The sequence below is a fragment of the Lynx rufus genome, unplaced genomic scaffold (assembly GCF_022079265.1).
Source record: "Lynx rufus isolate CCGP_SWC_20201006 ecotype Redwood Valley unplaced genomic scaffold, mLynRuf1.p SCAF_2, whole genome shotgun sequence".
NCBI classification, from domain to species: domain Eukaryota; kingdom Metazoa; phylum Chordata; class Mammalia; order Carnivora; family Felidae; genus Lynx; species Lynx rufus.
Window position 1 is genome coordinate 221,436,805 of NW_025814834.1, and position 13,393 is coordinate 221,450,197.

The following is a 13,393-nucleotide window of genomic DNA, read 5'->3' on the forward strand; positions in this document are numbered from 1 at the left end:
CTGCACCCCTGGAAAGGGGCTCGGGGACTTGGGGTTCAAAGTTCTCAGCTTCATCTGAGCCCCCTTCCTACTTCCAGGGTCGCATCCCTTCGCAATCAGCGCCTCGATTTCTCACAAGAAAGTTGACGTGTCTGTAAATGCGACCAACTTTGTAATTACACGGCTCACGGGATTACCTGTCACGTTTGACATTTAGCAGCATGGCCCGTGCTCGTAACCGGGTCCTCTCAGGGCCGCCATGGAGCCCCCTGACTCCCGGGCTATGACCTGAGCTGGTCATTTTCTTCCTGTGTGTGCTCCAGGACACTCAGGAGAGCCCACCCCCTGCCACAGTCCCTGCGGCCACCATCACTGCAGGAACGGCCACGCGCCACAGCGCCTGGGCTCCCACGCCCCCTGATTCAGTGGGTGCGTCACAACCACCACGGTGACCGCTCCATCACCATCAGTCGTGAAGCCCCTGCACACCGCAAGTCTCCCTTCCCGACGAGCCTGGCCGTGCAGACAGGCCCGAGGACACGACCGAGCCAGGCCCCAGATCCGTCTTTGTGGGTCTGGTGGCAGGGACCACTCGTGGTACCAATTTACGTATCGGTCAGGGTCCACTCGAGACGGAAACCACACCCGTGATCGCAATGGCGAGGGTTTAATATAAAGAATCGCTAATTAGCTAAGAAGGTGGCAGTTATGTAACGGGCAGAACCCTAGGGACCGTGGAAGCGGCAACCACAGAGTTCAAGACGGACGAGCAGCCTCTCCGAACAGGATGCCGTCCGTCACCCACAACCCTCCGCTGGGTGACCGAGCTCCCCTGAGCGTGCCCCGTGCCCCGTGTGCTATTTGCCGACCACACCTCTGCGCCTGGCACGGACCATCCGTTCTCTCAGACTCTGTGACGGCTCTTCTAGGTGAGGGGACTGGCTTGGTGGCTCAGTGACAAAGACCAGGGGCAGTCAGACGTCGGCCCCTTCCCTCCTGTGCGGGGGACCCAAGGCCCGTTGTCAGGAAGCAGCTGTCAGGGAGGGTGTGGGGGTGCTCCCACAGGCCGGGCTCTCACCGCAGCTTTGTGAGTGCTCCGGGAACGTCCTCAACTTCCTCCAGCCCGATTGTCTTCTCTGAGCAGGGCGCCTCGCGCCTGCCCACAGCACGGGTGGACAGACCCGCGGGGAGATCCGATCCCTGCCCTGCAGAGGCCCAGAGACACCTGCCAGGTGGGGCCGGGCTTCGTGCAGAGGACAGGAGCTGCCCCAGACGATCCTGCCCGAGAGCAGGGGTGGCGACAGTCAAGGGCAGGTCTTAGACCTGCCCTCGTCCCAGGGCTGATGAGGGAGGTGGTGCCCACCCCTCCCCCCATGGGAGCCTGGGTCTCCAACCCCCCATCTCCGATCTTTTGCCCAAGATACAGGCAGGGGTGAGCAGGGAGCCCCCACTGACCCCCGAGCTCACCTAGGAAAAAGGCTTAAATCCACCCTCCAGACTGTCCTGGGCACGATAAGATGGGGGCTGGGACTCTGCACCCAGGACCTGGCCAGGCTGGGGGTCTGTAGCTCCCTGCCCTGTGGAGCCGTGGCTTCCCTTGGCTGCCAGGTACCCGAGCACCGCCTTGCCGGCCCCGCCGGATGGTGTCGGCCTCGGCACCACGCCCCGCTGGCCCCTGGCTCACGGCTTCTGGACGGCTGCAGACAGAACCCATGAACCGGCAGCTTGGGTGGGAACGGCGGGCTGGGCTCTGGCCAGCAGCCAGCGTCTGCATCCCGGCGGCCTTGGTGGCGGGGTAAGAGGTGGTACTCTGGCTGGACCGTGTCACCTGTGGGGTCCCCAGGGCCATCATGCTCTGGGAAGGAGCTTCGAGCTGGCCGAGCTGGCCCCCGGCCCGCCTCAAGGCCCCCCGGGATGGGCAGTCCCCCGGCGGCTCACTTCCCTGACCTTGACCTCGTGCCCTTCCAGGCCAGCAGCCCAGGTGCCCCAGGCTGCCGGCTCCTCGCTCTGCCTGGGTTTCCGGCCTTCAGATGGGGTGGGTGCTGGGAGACAGACCAGACAGGGGGGTGAGGAGAGCCTCGCCTGGGCAGTGGGGGTGGGGTCGGGCATCAGCCCCTCTGCCTCAGTGCTGCCCTCCTCCGGGGGGGGGGCCAAGCAGAGAGCTACCCCAAAAGGGTGTGACGTCTCCCGGCAGGACCCAGCATGGGCGGCCCTGCCCAGACACCCTTCCAGAGTCCCAGGGGCCTGGGGGACTGCTTGTTCTGTGGGGTTCTGAAACAGAAGCAGAACCATGCTGGCACCCGAGCGGGGCCCGAGGAACGGAAGCCTGGGTTGTGGCTGGACCTGCTCCGCCCGGAGCCCCCGGCCTCCGTCAGCCGGGCGACTGGTTCACGCTCAGAGGCACTGGCGTGCCTCTGTCAAGTCCAGAAGCCTCTCCTGTTCCCCTAGCCAGGACCGACTGCCCCTCAAGAGTCCCCAGGGGCAGAGGGAGGCCGCTGAGCCCCAAGCTGGCGGAACGTGGGTGTCTCGGGTAGGGAGCACCACCTCCCTTTATACCTGCGAGGCCCCCAGAACCCACCAATCTCACTGGAGACTAAGGGGCAGAGCCCCACGGCGGGGCCTTGGCAAACCCCACTGCCAGTGAGGGTCTCTGGTCCCCGCCTCTCAGGCAGGGCGGGGGGAGGGCCTGGCCTTCCTTCCCGGCAGCCCCCGCAGCTGCCCCCTCAGGACGGTGGGGTCGAGGAGGGAGGAGGAAGCAGGACGCAGGGCCAGAGGCCCGCAAAGGGACCCTCGCTCGGCCAGGAGCTGCTCTCGGCCCCTCCCCCACACCAGACCCAGATGGAACCCCCTGCCGGTGAGTGGGAGATGGTCCCGCCTCCAGGGAACCCTCGCCTGCGTCACAAAGGAGGCCCGGAAGCCTCAGTGGAACCCCACCTGAAGCCACTGCTCTCCGGCCCTGGGAGCCCTCCCACCTGCCCCCAGCTCACAGGAGCTCTAGGCCAGCCCGACCCAGCCTTCTGAGACCTGCCCGTGGGACGCGGCCGCCCCAGAGTGACCTGAAGGTGAGCCAAGGGAGGGGGCCTGCCTGCCATGGCCGGCTTTCCTGGGCAGCACGGAGGGAGCACCCTAGCAGCGCCCAGCCCGTCTCCCAGGGGCCGGGCAGAGCATTCTGTGAGCACGCCCACACCGTTCCCCTCCGACGAGCCCCATTTCCTTGGCTGGCCACCATAGCCCGGAGAGGCCTGCTCTGATTCCCTAGCACTTGGCTTTGCCCTTAGCCCTCAATATGAAAGCGTGTGCGCACTTTTCTGCCAAACCGAGTTCCTGGAAGCGAGCGGCACAGAAGGAGAGGACGCATTCACTAGTTCTGACCTAAGACAAAAGCCATTGGAGAGGCCGGAGCCACAGACCCTAGGCCAAGGCTCGGACCCGTCCAGCCGAACCCATTCCTTCGTTCATCGTTCAGCAGACGTTGGTTGATGCCTCTGGGGTCGTGGGTACCAGAGTGGGTGCTGGGGACCCAGGCAGACGGAGCCTCGCGCCCCCATGGTGCCGACATTTCCCGTGGGGAGGGGGACCATGGAAACAGAAGTCAGGGGCATCGAGCCTGAATCGCACATCTGGTGGCAGAACAGAAATCAGGTCCGGGGGTCAGGCTGGTGAAGACGGACCCAGGGAAGGCTCCACTGGGAAGATGGCCTTGAGCAGGGGCTTTTGGGGAGTGAGGGGGCGGGGGAGGGTCTGGGGGAAGGGCAAAGCCTCCGAGGAGGGGTCTGCCGGGCGCTGAGGGCGGAGGACCACATGGGGTGCGCAGAGAGGTGACGGGCGGGGGCTGCGGAGGGTGCTGAGATCAGAGCAGGCCTGGCTTCTCTCCGTTCGGGTCATGGAGCGGGTGAGGCCCGGGGAGAGTAAGACCCGCCTAGGGCCACCCACCCACCCCCCCGCCCCCGCCCAGAGCGGGAGACAGAACTCAGGCAGACCCCTGGGCATTGGCAGGTAGGGACACCTGCGCCAGCCCCAGCGTGTCTCAGCAGCCGCGCTTGCCCGCCCACGGGCCCGACTGGCATTGCGCTCCTCAGGCTTTTCCCGAACTCGCGGCCCTGCCTGGTGCAGCGTGGGCGCTGGTGCGGGGCTCGGCTGTGTCACGGTGTTTGAGGACCGGAAGTCTGACGCACAGGCCGGCGGCCAGCTGCTCCCAGCTGCACAGCCGTCCCAGGGCCAGGGCTGTGCGCGCCAGCAAAGAGGAGCGTGTGCACGCCCACTTGCCAAAGGGAGCGCAGACCTCAGAGCCCTCGGGGTCTGCTGTCCCCGCCTGTCCCCAGGCAGCGCGCCCTCTCCTGTCTGCCACAGCCCTGACGGTCCTCCACCGCTGCCCACCCCTGGAGTCGCGGGGGCAGGGGAGGGTGGGGAAGGGGGACACAGGGATGCACGCCGGCCAGGTGGCTGCTGGGGCTGGCCTTCATGGTCACTGCCTGCGTGGGCGCCCGTCCTTCTGGTCTCCCCAGGGTCCACTCCTGGGCTCCGGGCAGGAAAGGTGGGCAGGAAGCCCAGTGGCCCACGCCACCTCCCAGAGGGTTTTCGGGGCCCGTAGCTCCAGGACTCCAGGACCCCCTCCCCAGCCCCGGGCACTAGGGCCCCAGGCCGGCTCCACTGCCCTAGCCCCTTGGCAAGCATGGGGAGCTGGGCCTGCTGGGTCCCTAGTGCGCACCCCCAGCTGTGAGCAGAGTGGTCCCTGGACGACCCCTGCTGGAGAGCGGGCTCGGAGAAGCCGACCTTGGGGAGAGGTTGCCACCATGGCCCGCAGGCCGCACCGCCCCCGCCCCCCCACCGGCGCCTCGGGCCCTCAGAGGCTCTGGCCTGGGGAGACCGGCTAGCGAGACACAGGCCGAGAGCCGGCTGTGGACCGGGCAGTGGGGACAGGAGCCCGGTGTCCTGAAGGGACCGGCACCGGCCTCCCAGCCTCGGGCAGGGCCCCAGGGGCTCCACGCGCGGCTCCCCACCCTGGCCGGACACACAGCCCTTGCCCTCGGCCTTGGACTTTCTCAGCTGTGCACTTTCCCCCGTCTAGAGACTTGGCGATGGGGAAGCCCGAGAGCCCGGTAGGGATGGTGGAGATTGCCGGCTGGTCGGGACAGAAGCGCCCGGGCCTCCTGGAGGGGGGGCTGCTGCTGCTGCTGCTGCTGCTGAGTGTCGCCCTGGTGGCCCTGGGCCTCCTCTACGCCGCCCGCGGCGGAGGTGAGTGAAGGCGCCCCCCGCCCACCCACCCCGATGCGCCCGTCTTGTCGACGGGGCAGGCGGGGGCCCAGGGTCCGCACCTGGCACTAACCTGCAGGGCGCCGGCGGCCCCTTCCAGAAGGCTCTGCCCAGGGCCGGCCGCCCCGGCCGGTTCCGCAGGCTCCGCGCAGCCCCCTCCCCTCCCGCACTGCGGTCCCGGCTGGCGGGTGGCGGGAGCCGCGCTCTTCCCCTGCGCTCACCTGTGTCTCACGGGGGCGGCTGCCGTCCTCCTTCTCCCCCGCCCTGCAGAAGTCGTGACCCCCAGACAGGCTCCCCTGGGTGCAAGACGGCGGGAGGGGTCAGACTGGGCTCCCGGGGGTGCAGCCGGGGCTGCTGTGCAAGGACACTCCTCTTCTGGTTCCCCCTCCGCGTGGATAGGGAGGGGCTGTCCCCGACTTGGGTGGGGGGCCTGGCGGGGGTGGGGCTCACGTGTCTGCACCTGGGCTGCACCCTGCTGCTCACAGGCGCCACCCCAGCCCGGATGTGGGTGCTGACCCCCCACCCCCACCCCCACCCCCAGGGCAGCGGGCACGGGACTCCGGAGAGGGGCTCACAGTAGGGCATCACGGCCTTTGTCACTAGACTGACACTGGCCTGGCCCTGGCCCCGTGCACCGCAGGGAACCAGCCATCCATTGCTAGACGAGGCTATTTTTCTGGGGACCAGAAGTGGGCGCAGCCTGTGGATGTGATGGGTGTCCCAGCCCAGCGCTGCTCCCAGCCTGTCTAGGCGCCCGGAGGGCCCCTGCCAGCTGCTCTGGTCTCTGGCCCCTCTGGGACCCCCGCCAGGGTGGGGGCACTGCCAGCTCCAGGGGCAGGGGGCAGGGGAGGAGCCTCTGGCTGCACAGAGAGCCCTGGGGAGCCCAGACCTCGAGGAGCCTAGTTTGGGGCTCGCTGGGCTGGAAACACCTGATTCAGAGGCTTCCGGAGGACGGGACTGTCCCCCCGGCCCCCACCCCCCAGCTGATCTCGGCCTCAGTCCCTTCGAGTCCGCGGAAGAATTTACGTGCAGTGTTACTGTGTATTTCTCAGTGCTTTCTCATTTCCACGACGATTTTTTTCTTGGATTCCTGAGTTATTTCGAAATTTTTTTTTTCTTTTTAATTTCCAGACGCACGGAGATTTGACCAGTTACCTTTTCTCATTGGCTTCTCACTTAACTGCATTGTGGTCAGAAATCAGGGTTTACGCGGTGCTGATTCTTGGGTGTTTGCTGAGGCTCGCTTTGGGACTGCCACGTGGTCAGTTTTGCAAACAATCCACGCGTGTTCGTGGAAGACACCCAATCACTAACTGTTAGATGAAATTGGCAATACAGATATATCCGCACCAGTCGAATCTTCTATATATTTGGGTTTTTTTTTTTTTAATTTTCTTGTGTGAAATCTTGCACTAGGGAACCGCCAGTTTTCCTCGTATTTATGCCAAATATTAATTTGCCGATTTAAAGGCTACGTTATCATGTGAAGACAAGGTTAGAAATGGTGTCTTCACGCAGCCGATCATTGCACAGTGACACCTTCTATCTTAATATCTTTTGCCTAAAGTTCTGTTCTGTGCGATGTGAATATAACCACTCGGCCCGTTTTCTTCCATTCTTTCTCTGTCAGACCTCTTGTGTCTTTCGCCTTCGATGTGTCTCTTGCAACCATACGAATCTGGATTGGATTGGGGACTTTGTCTCTTACCCGGAGAATTCAGTCTTACTGGCCTTCGTTATGGTTGCCGTCCGCCTTCTTTTGGGTGGCTCTGGTACTTTTTCCTCCTCTATTTTCCCTCAGCTAGCTTGCAGGTTTTCGATCACTGTCCATTTAGGGGTTCTCGTTGATTTTTTGTTTGAACAGTTGTTTTAAAAGTTATGGATGGGGCGCCTGGGTGGCTAGGTCGGTTGAGCGTACGACTTGAGCTCAGGTCACGATCTCGCAGTCCGTGAGTTCGAGCCCCATGTCTGGCTCTGGGCTGATGGCTCAGAGCTTGGAGCCTGCTTCTGATTCTGTGTCTCCCTCTCTCTCTGCCCCTCCCCCGTTCATGCTCTGTCTCTCTCTGTCTCAAAAATAAATAAACGTTAAAAAAAAAAAGTTATGGACAAGTGCTTTTCGGGAAATCGCACGCGTTTTTATAGAAATTACAGTAGGAGATGAAGCCCCATGTCCGCGGTCCTGCCCCTCCTGGAATCCTGCTCCTACAAAGCAGCCACATTCACTTTCCAGCACGGAAGCCAGCAAACTCTGGCCCGGGTTTTGTAAATAAAGTTTTATTGGAACACAGCTGGGCCCACTCATTTATGTATTGTCTGTGGATGTTTTCCTGCTACAAGAGCTAAGTTGAACTGGTCAGACAGAGTCTGTGTGTGGCCCACAAAGCCTAAAATATTTATTGCCCGGCCCCTGACGGGAAAATATTGCTAACCCTTGGCCTGAGGTGGCTTTCCGTATCTAAACTTTGACTTTGAACCTCTTTTACTGTCAGTGTTGGGTCGTGAGGAGGCATTATAAGGTTGTGGTTAATGCCCAGGCATGGCTAGGCGTGCCGCCCGCCCCCCCCCCCCCCCGCCGATCCTACTGCGTGACCTTGGCAGGTTTCTTCCATGCCTCTGCACCTCAGTTTCTCCGTCTGTGAAATGGAACATAACATAGTACACACACAAGAGGCTTACTTGAGGGCCCAGGATTTAATGCATCAGTAACACTTAGAAAAATGCCTACGTCTGTCATGGTGTTCGTGAGCAGATTTAATGGCAAAATAGCCGATTTGTCATTTACCCACTACCAGTATGGTTATCGACGTGCCGAAGGGAAGGCAGATTCAGCTCCCTACACAACCCAGACCCTGCCCTCGCAATACAGACGTGTCCGTGCTTTGTGGTAAAGACTGAGGGTCATACACAGCTGAGCTATGAAGAAAAGTTGGGTCGCGTCTCCTCTCTTTGCCGTTATCTGGTTTCCTTGTCATTAATAGCTACCTCGTTCCAGAGGCTTCCTTTTTTTCGGTCACATTATTTCATTACCCGCCCGTCTGCCTCTCAGATGTCACCCTCTTGGTCCTAAGATAGATTTTCGTGGATTGCGGGATGGGGCTTGAGTACCCAGTACTGATGGTTCCCCAACAGTGAATCACTTTGGTGTGAGTCCCTTCAAAATGACATTTCTAGGGGCGCCTGGGTGGCTCAGTCGGTTGAGCGTCCGACTTCGGCTCAGGTCGTGATCTCGCGGTCCGTGGGTTCGAGCCCCGCGTCGGGCTCTGTGCTGACCGCTCGGAGCCCGGAGCCTGTTTCCGATTCTGTGTCTCCCTCTCTCTCGGCCCCTCCCCCGCTCATGCTCTGTCTCTCTCAAAATTAAATAAACATGTTTTAAGAAATCGCATTTCTAAATCTGCAAGTTCTGTTCCCAACCTCTCTGATCTTTCCTCCAAAGAATTTTTCAATGCAGCTCAAGGAGCTACACCTGCGTCTCCTGCACGACAAGGTCCTTCGGACGGTTTGTAAACTGAGGCACAGCTGGCTCACTCCGCCTGGCCTCAGGTTCCGCTCCTTCAACGAGAGGCCAGATCGCTGGGGTCCTGTTCATGTCGAGGAAAGCCAAAGAACCCGTCATTCTGCGTCCAACGTGTCTCAATTATTAGGTGGTTATGAGGCGTGGTAATACGGGTTGAGCCTGCACAAATATAAGGTATACGGTTATCTTTCCAGAATCCCATGGGTCCCGGGTCTGGGGGAGCCTTGCCAGGCTCGCTTACTTGTTTTTGTTGTAAGAAGAAAAGCCATTCCGGAGTTCTCCGTTCCTTTTTCTTTCCGGCTGGACCCGTTTTCCTCCTTCCTGGAGACCCTCCGTCAGGATTTATCCCAGGCAGGTGTGCTGGAAACGGACTTCCTCAGCTGCTGCTTCTCTGAAAAAGCCTTTCTTTCCTCTGCGCGTTGAAAGACTTTTATCTCTGAGCAGAGAATCCTCGGTTGACCGTTTGGTTTCTCCCTCAGTCACTCCGTTGCCTTCGGGCTCAGACGGCTGCTGCGGGAAAGGCCGCCATGACTCCCGTGTCTGCTGTTTCCGTCTGTAACGTTTCTCCTCTTTCTGTTGCCCTCGAGATTTTTCCCTCTGACCTCGGCTGCGGTGTGGCCGGGGGAAGCGCGGGCGCGGTTCAGTATTTTAGGAATCGTGCCGCGTGTGTTCTTTGGAATCTGGGGTTTTACTTTCTTCGACTCATCTTGGGAAACTCTCAGCCATTGTCTTTTCAAATATCTCTTCTGACCCCTTTCTCTCTCTCTTTCTCTCTCTCTCTGTCTCTTCTTCTCTTGACGGTTTGATGCTGTCCCGCAATATTTGGATGGCCTGTTCAGTGTTTCTCACCCTTTCAGTCTTTGTGCTGCGGATTAAAGAGTCTGACCCGAACTAGTCTCCACGTGCGCTGCGTCTTTCCTCGGCTGGATCCAATGTGCTGGGCAGCCAGTCAGGAAAAACCTCCACCTGTAATAATACGCTTTTTATTTCTGATGTTTCCACACGACTCCTTTTTATAGTTTCTACCTCTTTGCTGAAATGTCGTATCTGTTCAAGCATGCCGTCCTCCTTTTTCATTAAATCCTTTAACGTATCACCCACAGTTGTGTTAAAGTTCAGCTCTGATGGTGCCAGCATCTGGGCACTCTCTGGATCTAGTTGTTTGTTTTTTTTTAAGTTTTTTTTTAATGTTTATTTCCTATTGAAAGACAGTCAGAGCATGAGCAGGGGAGGGGCAGAGGGAGACACAGAATCCGAAGCAGCCCCAGGCTCCGAGCGGTCAGCACAGAGCCCGACGCGGGGCTCGACCCCACGAACCGCGAGATCGTGACCTGAGCCGAAATCAAGAGTCGGGCGTTCAACCAGCCGAGCCCCGCAGGCGCCCCTCTGTGAATCGAGTTCAGCCGGTTATTTGGTAGCAGCGGACCGCTCGACCGCTCTTCTGGCTTTTGCCTGTGTGTGTCTCACGCACCTTCGCCGAATCCCGAATACCACGTGGGGAAGAGGAGAGACCGAGGCACATCGTGTTTGTGGCTGGAAACGGGGACATGTGTCCTGCCAGTCTGTTGGTGTGTGGGCTCGACGCATCTAGTCAGGAGTCACCCTCGGGGCGCCACGGATTCGAACTCCTCCAGCAACCGGCTGGCTGCCGTTACCTCCCGTTTTCCCCTCGGCCCTGCCTCAGCCTCACCGGCAGCGGCCCCCGGATGCCCGTGACACAGAGGGGCCTCTCTCCGCGCCTCAGTCCCTCCACAAAGGGTAGGTGGTCAGTGCTTGGCTCGGCACGCGATCCCTGATGCACCGGCCACGTCTGGTCTTCAGCCGCCCTGGGAGCATCCCTGTGCTGGTCCCCTCGTCCACCAAATTTTGCTCCACGCCTGAGTTTCCCGCCCTTGCTCTAGAGGCAGCAGACGTCAGCTTGATGTCATGCTAAGATCCTGGGGCCACAGGGGGCTCCTGTCCCTGTCCCACGGGCAGAGGACTTTTGGTTCTGACCCTCCTCCAGACCGGTGGGCTTTTGCCTGACCCCTGGAGGTGCGAGCTTTACTGCCTTTTCCCCAGCGGCTCAGGCCCTTGCTCCCGACGAGAGGAAGGCGCGGGCAAGCAGGGGAACCTGGTGCGTGTGCCTCAGCGGAAGCGGATGACGTCTGGCCTGGGCCCCCGAGGGGGCTCTCTCTGGCCTTCTGATGGCTGCCCCCAGTGTCTCTCGTCAGCACCTGCCGAAGACCCCCGGCTAGAACACGCGAGTGAGGCAGCGTTCCCTCCCGGCTGTTCCAAACCAGCGAGCCAACGCGCGGGTGGCCTCTAAGAACGCGCGAAGATTGCGCCTCCCTCCGTCCCTCCTACCCACTTGCGTGGTGACCAGTCTCGCTCCTGGGTCCCGTCAGAGGGCGGACGCTGTCGTCCCTCCTTGGAGGGGCTCCTCGCGCTCTGAAACTGTTTCCCGAGTTGCTCTCTGACCCCAGGCCCTAGACGGGGCTCTCGAGAAGCTGTGACGTCTGCGGACGATCTAGACTTCTCTTGTCGTGAGGACGGGCAGGGTACTGTCGTGGCTGCCGGCGTTCCAAGCAGGAAGCAGACCCCTCCTACCTCAGACGTGCGCGTGCCTGCTTAGCTAGTGAGGCGCTCAGCTGATGGACACCTCCGTTCTGCTTCCCGACACGCAAGGATTTAGAGCCGTTCGAGTCCCTCCCGTGCCGGCTCCGTGTGGTCGCGGGCGAGACTCGGTTCTCTCTCACTCTGGTCTCTCACGGAGGCAGCGTTAGTGAATACAGCCGGGCTCATTGGGCTCATCGCACACCCCGCGAGCTTTCTTCGTCCTCCCGTCTCCCAGCTCAGGATGTCCTTTCGAAACCATCTTTCTTCTCTCCAAAGCACGTGCTTCCGGAACCTCCTATTCAAGGTGTGGGTTGCGGACCAGGGGGTGGCAGCCTCACCCGCCTCTTCTCAGGAGCTGGGCCCCACCCTGATGACTTCATTCAACCTTTATCACCTCCTCGGGCAGGCCCACCGGGAGCCAGGACCTTGGCCTGTGAACTGGGGTGAAGCCACGTTCGGTCCACGATAGGCCTCAACCTCTGTACTATGATGGACACTTGAGGCCCTTCTTGTGACCAGGCAAGTGTGGGGAGCACCGCGGTAACAATTTTTCCACGGTAGGGATGCCTGGGTGGCTCAGTCGGTTAAACATCCGACTCCCGGTTTTGGCTCAGGTCACGATCCCAGGGTTATAGGATCGAGCCCTGCGTTGGGCTCCATGTTGAGCTTGGAGCCTGCTTGTGACTCTCTCTCTCTCTCTCTCTCTCTCTCTCTCAGTCTCTTTCTCCCTCCCCCCACCTTTGCCCATCCTTCAGTGGTAGTTTGATGAGACAAATCTGGACCCCGTTCTCCCTCGATGGCTTAAAGATTTATCTCGCGGTCTCCTGGCTTCTGCAGCCGCTGTGCAGAAATCTGGGCCCGTCTAACTGTGGTTCTTTGTCGGGTGAACGTTCTTTCCCTCCGAGCTGTGTTTCCTTTGTCTCTGGTATCTTCTCACTTTTACCATGAGGCATCTGGCTGCGAACATTTGTTTTGTTTATTCTGCTTTGGGTAGGTCGTGATTCCCGGATCTCCGCATCAATACCGTGTATTCGTTGTGGGAAGTCGTGCACTATCTTTCTGAACGCTGTGTCTCCCTCACGACCTCTCTTCTCCCGCTCTAAAACTCTGATTATGCGTGTCCTCAGTCCTCCTCGCTCTATCCTCCAAGTGTCTCTGGGAAGGTTCCGTCTCTGACTTTGTCCTGCCTCCTGGGTAGATTCTTTTGGGCTATATTCCAACTCACTAACCCTCTCTTCACCTGTGTTAGATCTGCAGAAATTCTCCCCCAAATAGCCTGCAATAACTCGGAATACATCCCCTTTAGGACGCTGCCTTCCCTCGGGTGTGAATTAAAATGTTGGCTGCAGGGGCGCCTGGGTGGCGCAGTCGGTTAAGCGTCCGACTTCAGCCAGGTCACGATCTCGCGGTCCGGGAGTTCGAGCCCCGCGTCAGGCTCTGGGCTGATGGCTCAGAGCCTGGAGCCTGTTTCCGATTCTGTGTCTCCTTCTCTCTCTGCCCCTCCCCCGTTCATGCTCTGTCTCTCTCTGTCCCAAAAATAAATAAACGTTAAAAAAAAAAAAAAAATTTAAAAAAAAAAAAAAAATAAAATAAAAATAAAATGTTGGCTGCATTTTGCAGAATGTTGATTCTCCAAAAATATATCTGAATATGCCTGTACCTGCAGTGCAGTAAAGATTCCATGGAACCCCGGAATTTGTGACATGTTGTCACTTAGGTTTCAATTAGCAAAATAAACAGTGCAGCCCGGAGGGAAACATCCAGAAATGTGATCTTGGCAACCACGTTCTTTCGTGTGTCTAGAATTTACCATTTATTCTTTCACTCACTGATTCTTTTTACATGTTTCTTGCCCTTGTTTTTAGTGTTTTCTTTTACTTCTCCAAACATACTCGGATTCGTTTCTGCATCAGCCGGGTTATTGCTTCCTCACAAACTGCCCTGGTGCTCGGGGGTTAAAGTAACGTTCGTCTGTTGGGACGCGCACACAGGCGCACAGCCACGGCCAAGTCGGCCCGCCCAGGCTGGACTCTGTTCAGCCCCCCCTCC

The 13,393-nt window shown here is 59.6% G+C and overlaps 1 protein-coding gene across 1 annotated transcript in view; it reads left to right on the plus strand.

Moving 5' to 3' along the window:
* The first annotated feature begins 4,998 nt into the window (after positions 1-4,998).
* Positions 4,999-13,393, plus strand: part of MMEL1 (membrane metalloendopeptidase like 1) — a 29,187-nt gene continuing 20,792 nt past the window's right edge. The window contains exon 1 of the mRNA XM_047085507.1: positions 4,999-5,214. Coding sequence (XP_046941463.1) covers positions 5,058-5,214 — 157 coding nt within the window. The 5' untranslated portion in view covers positions 4,999-5,057. The remainder of the gene's footprint in view (positions 5,215-13,393) is intronic.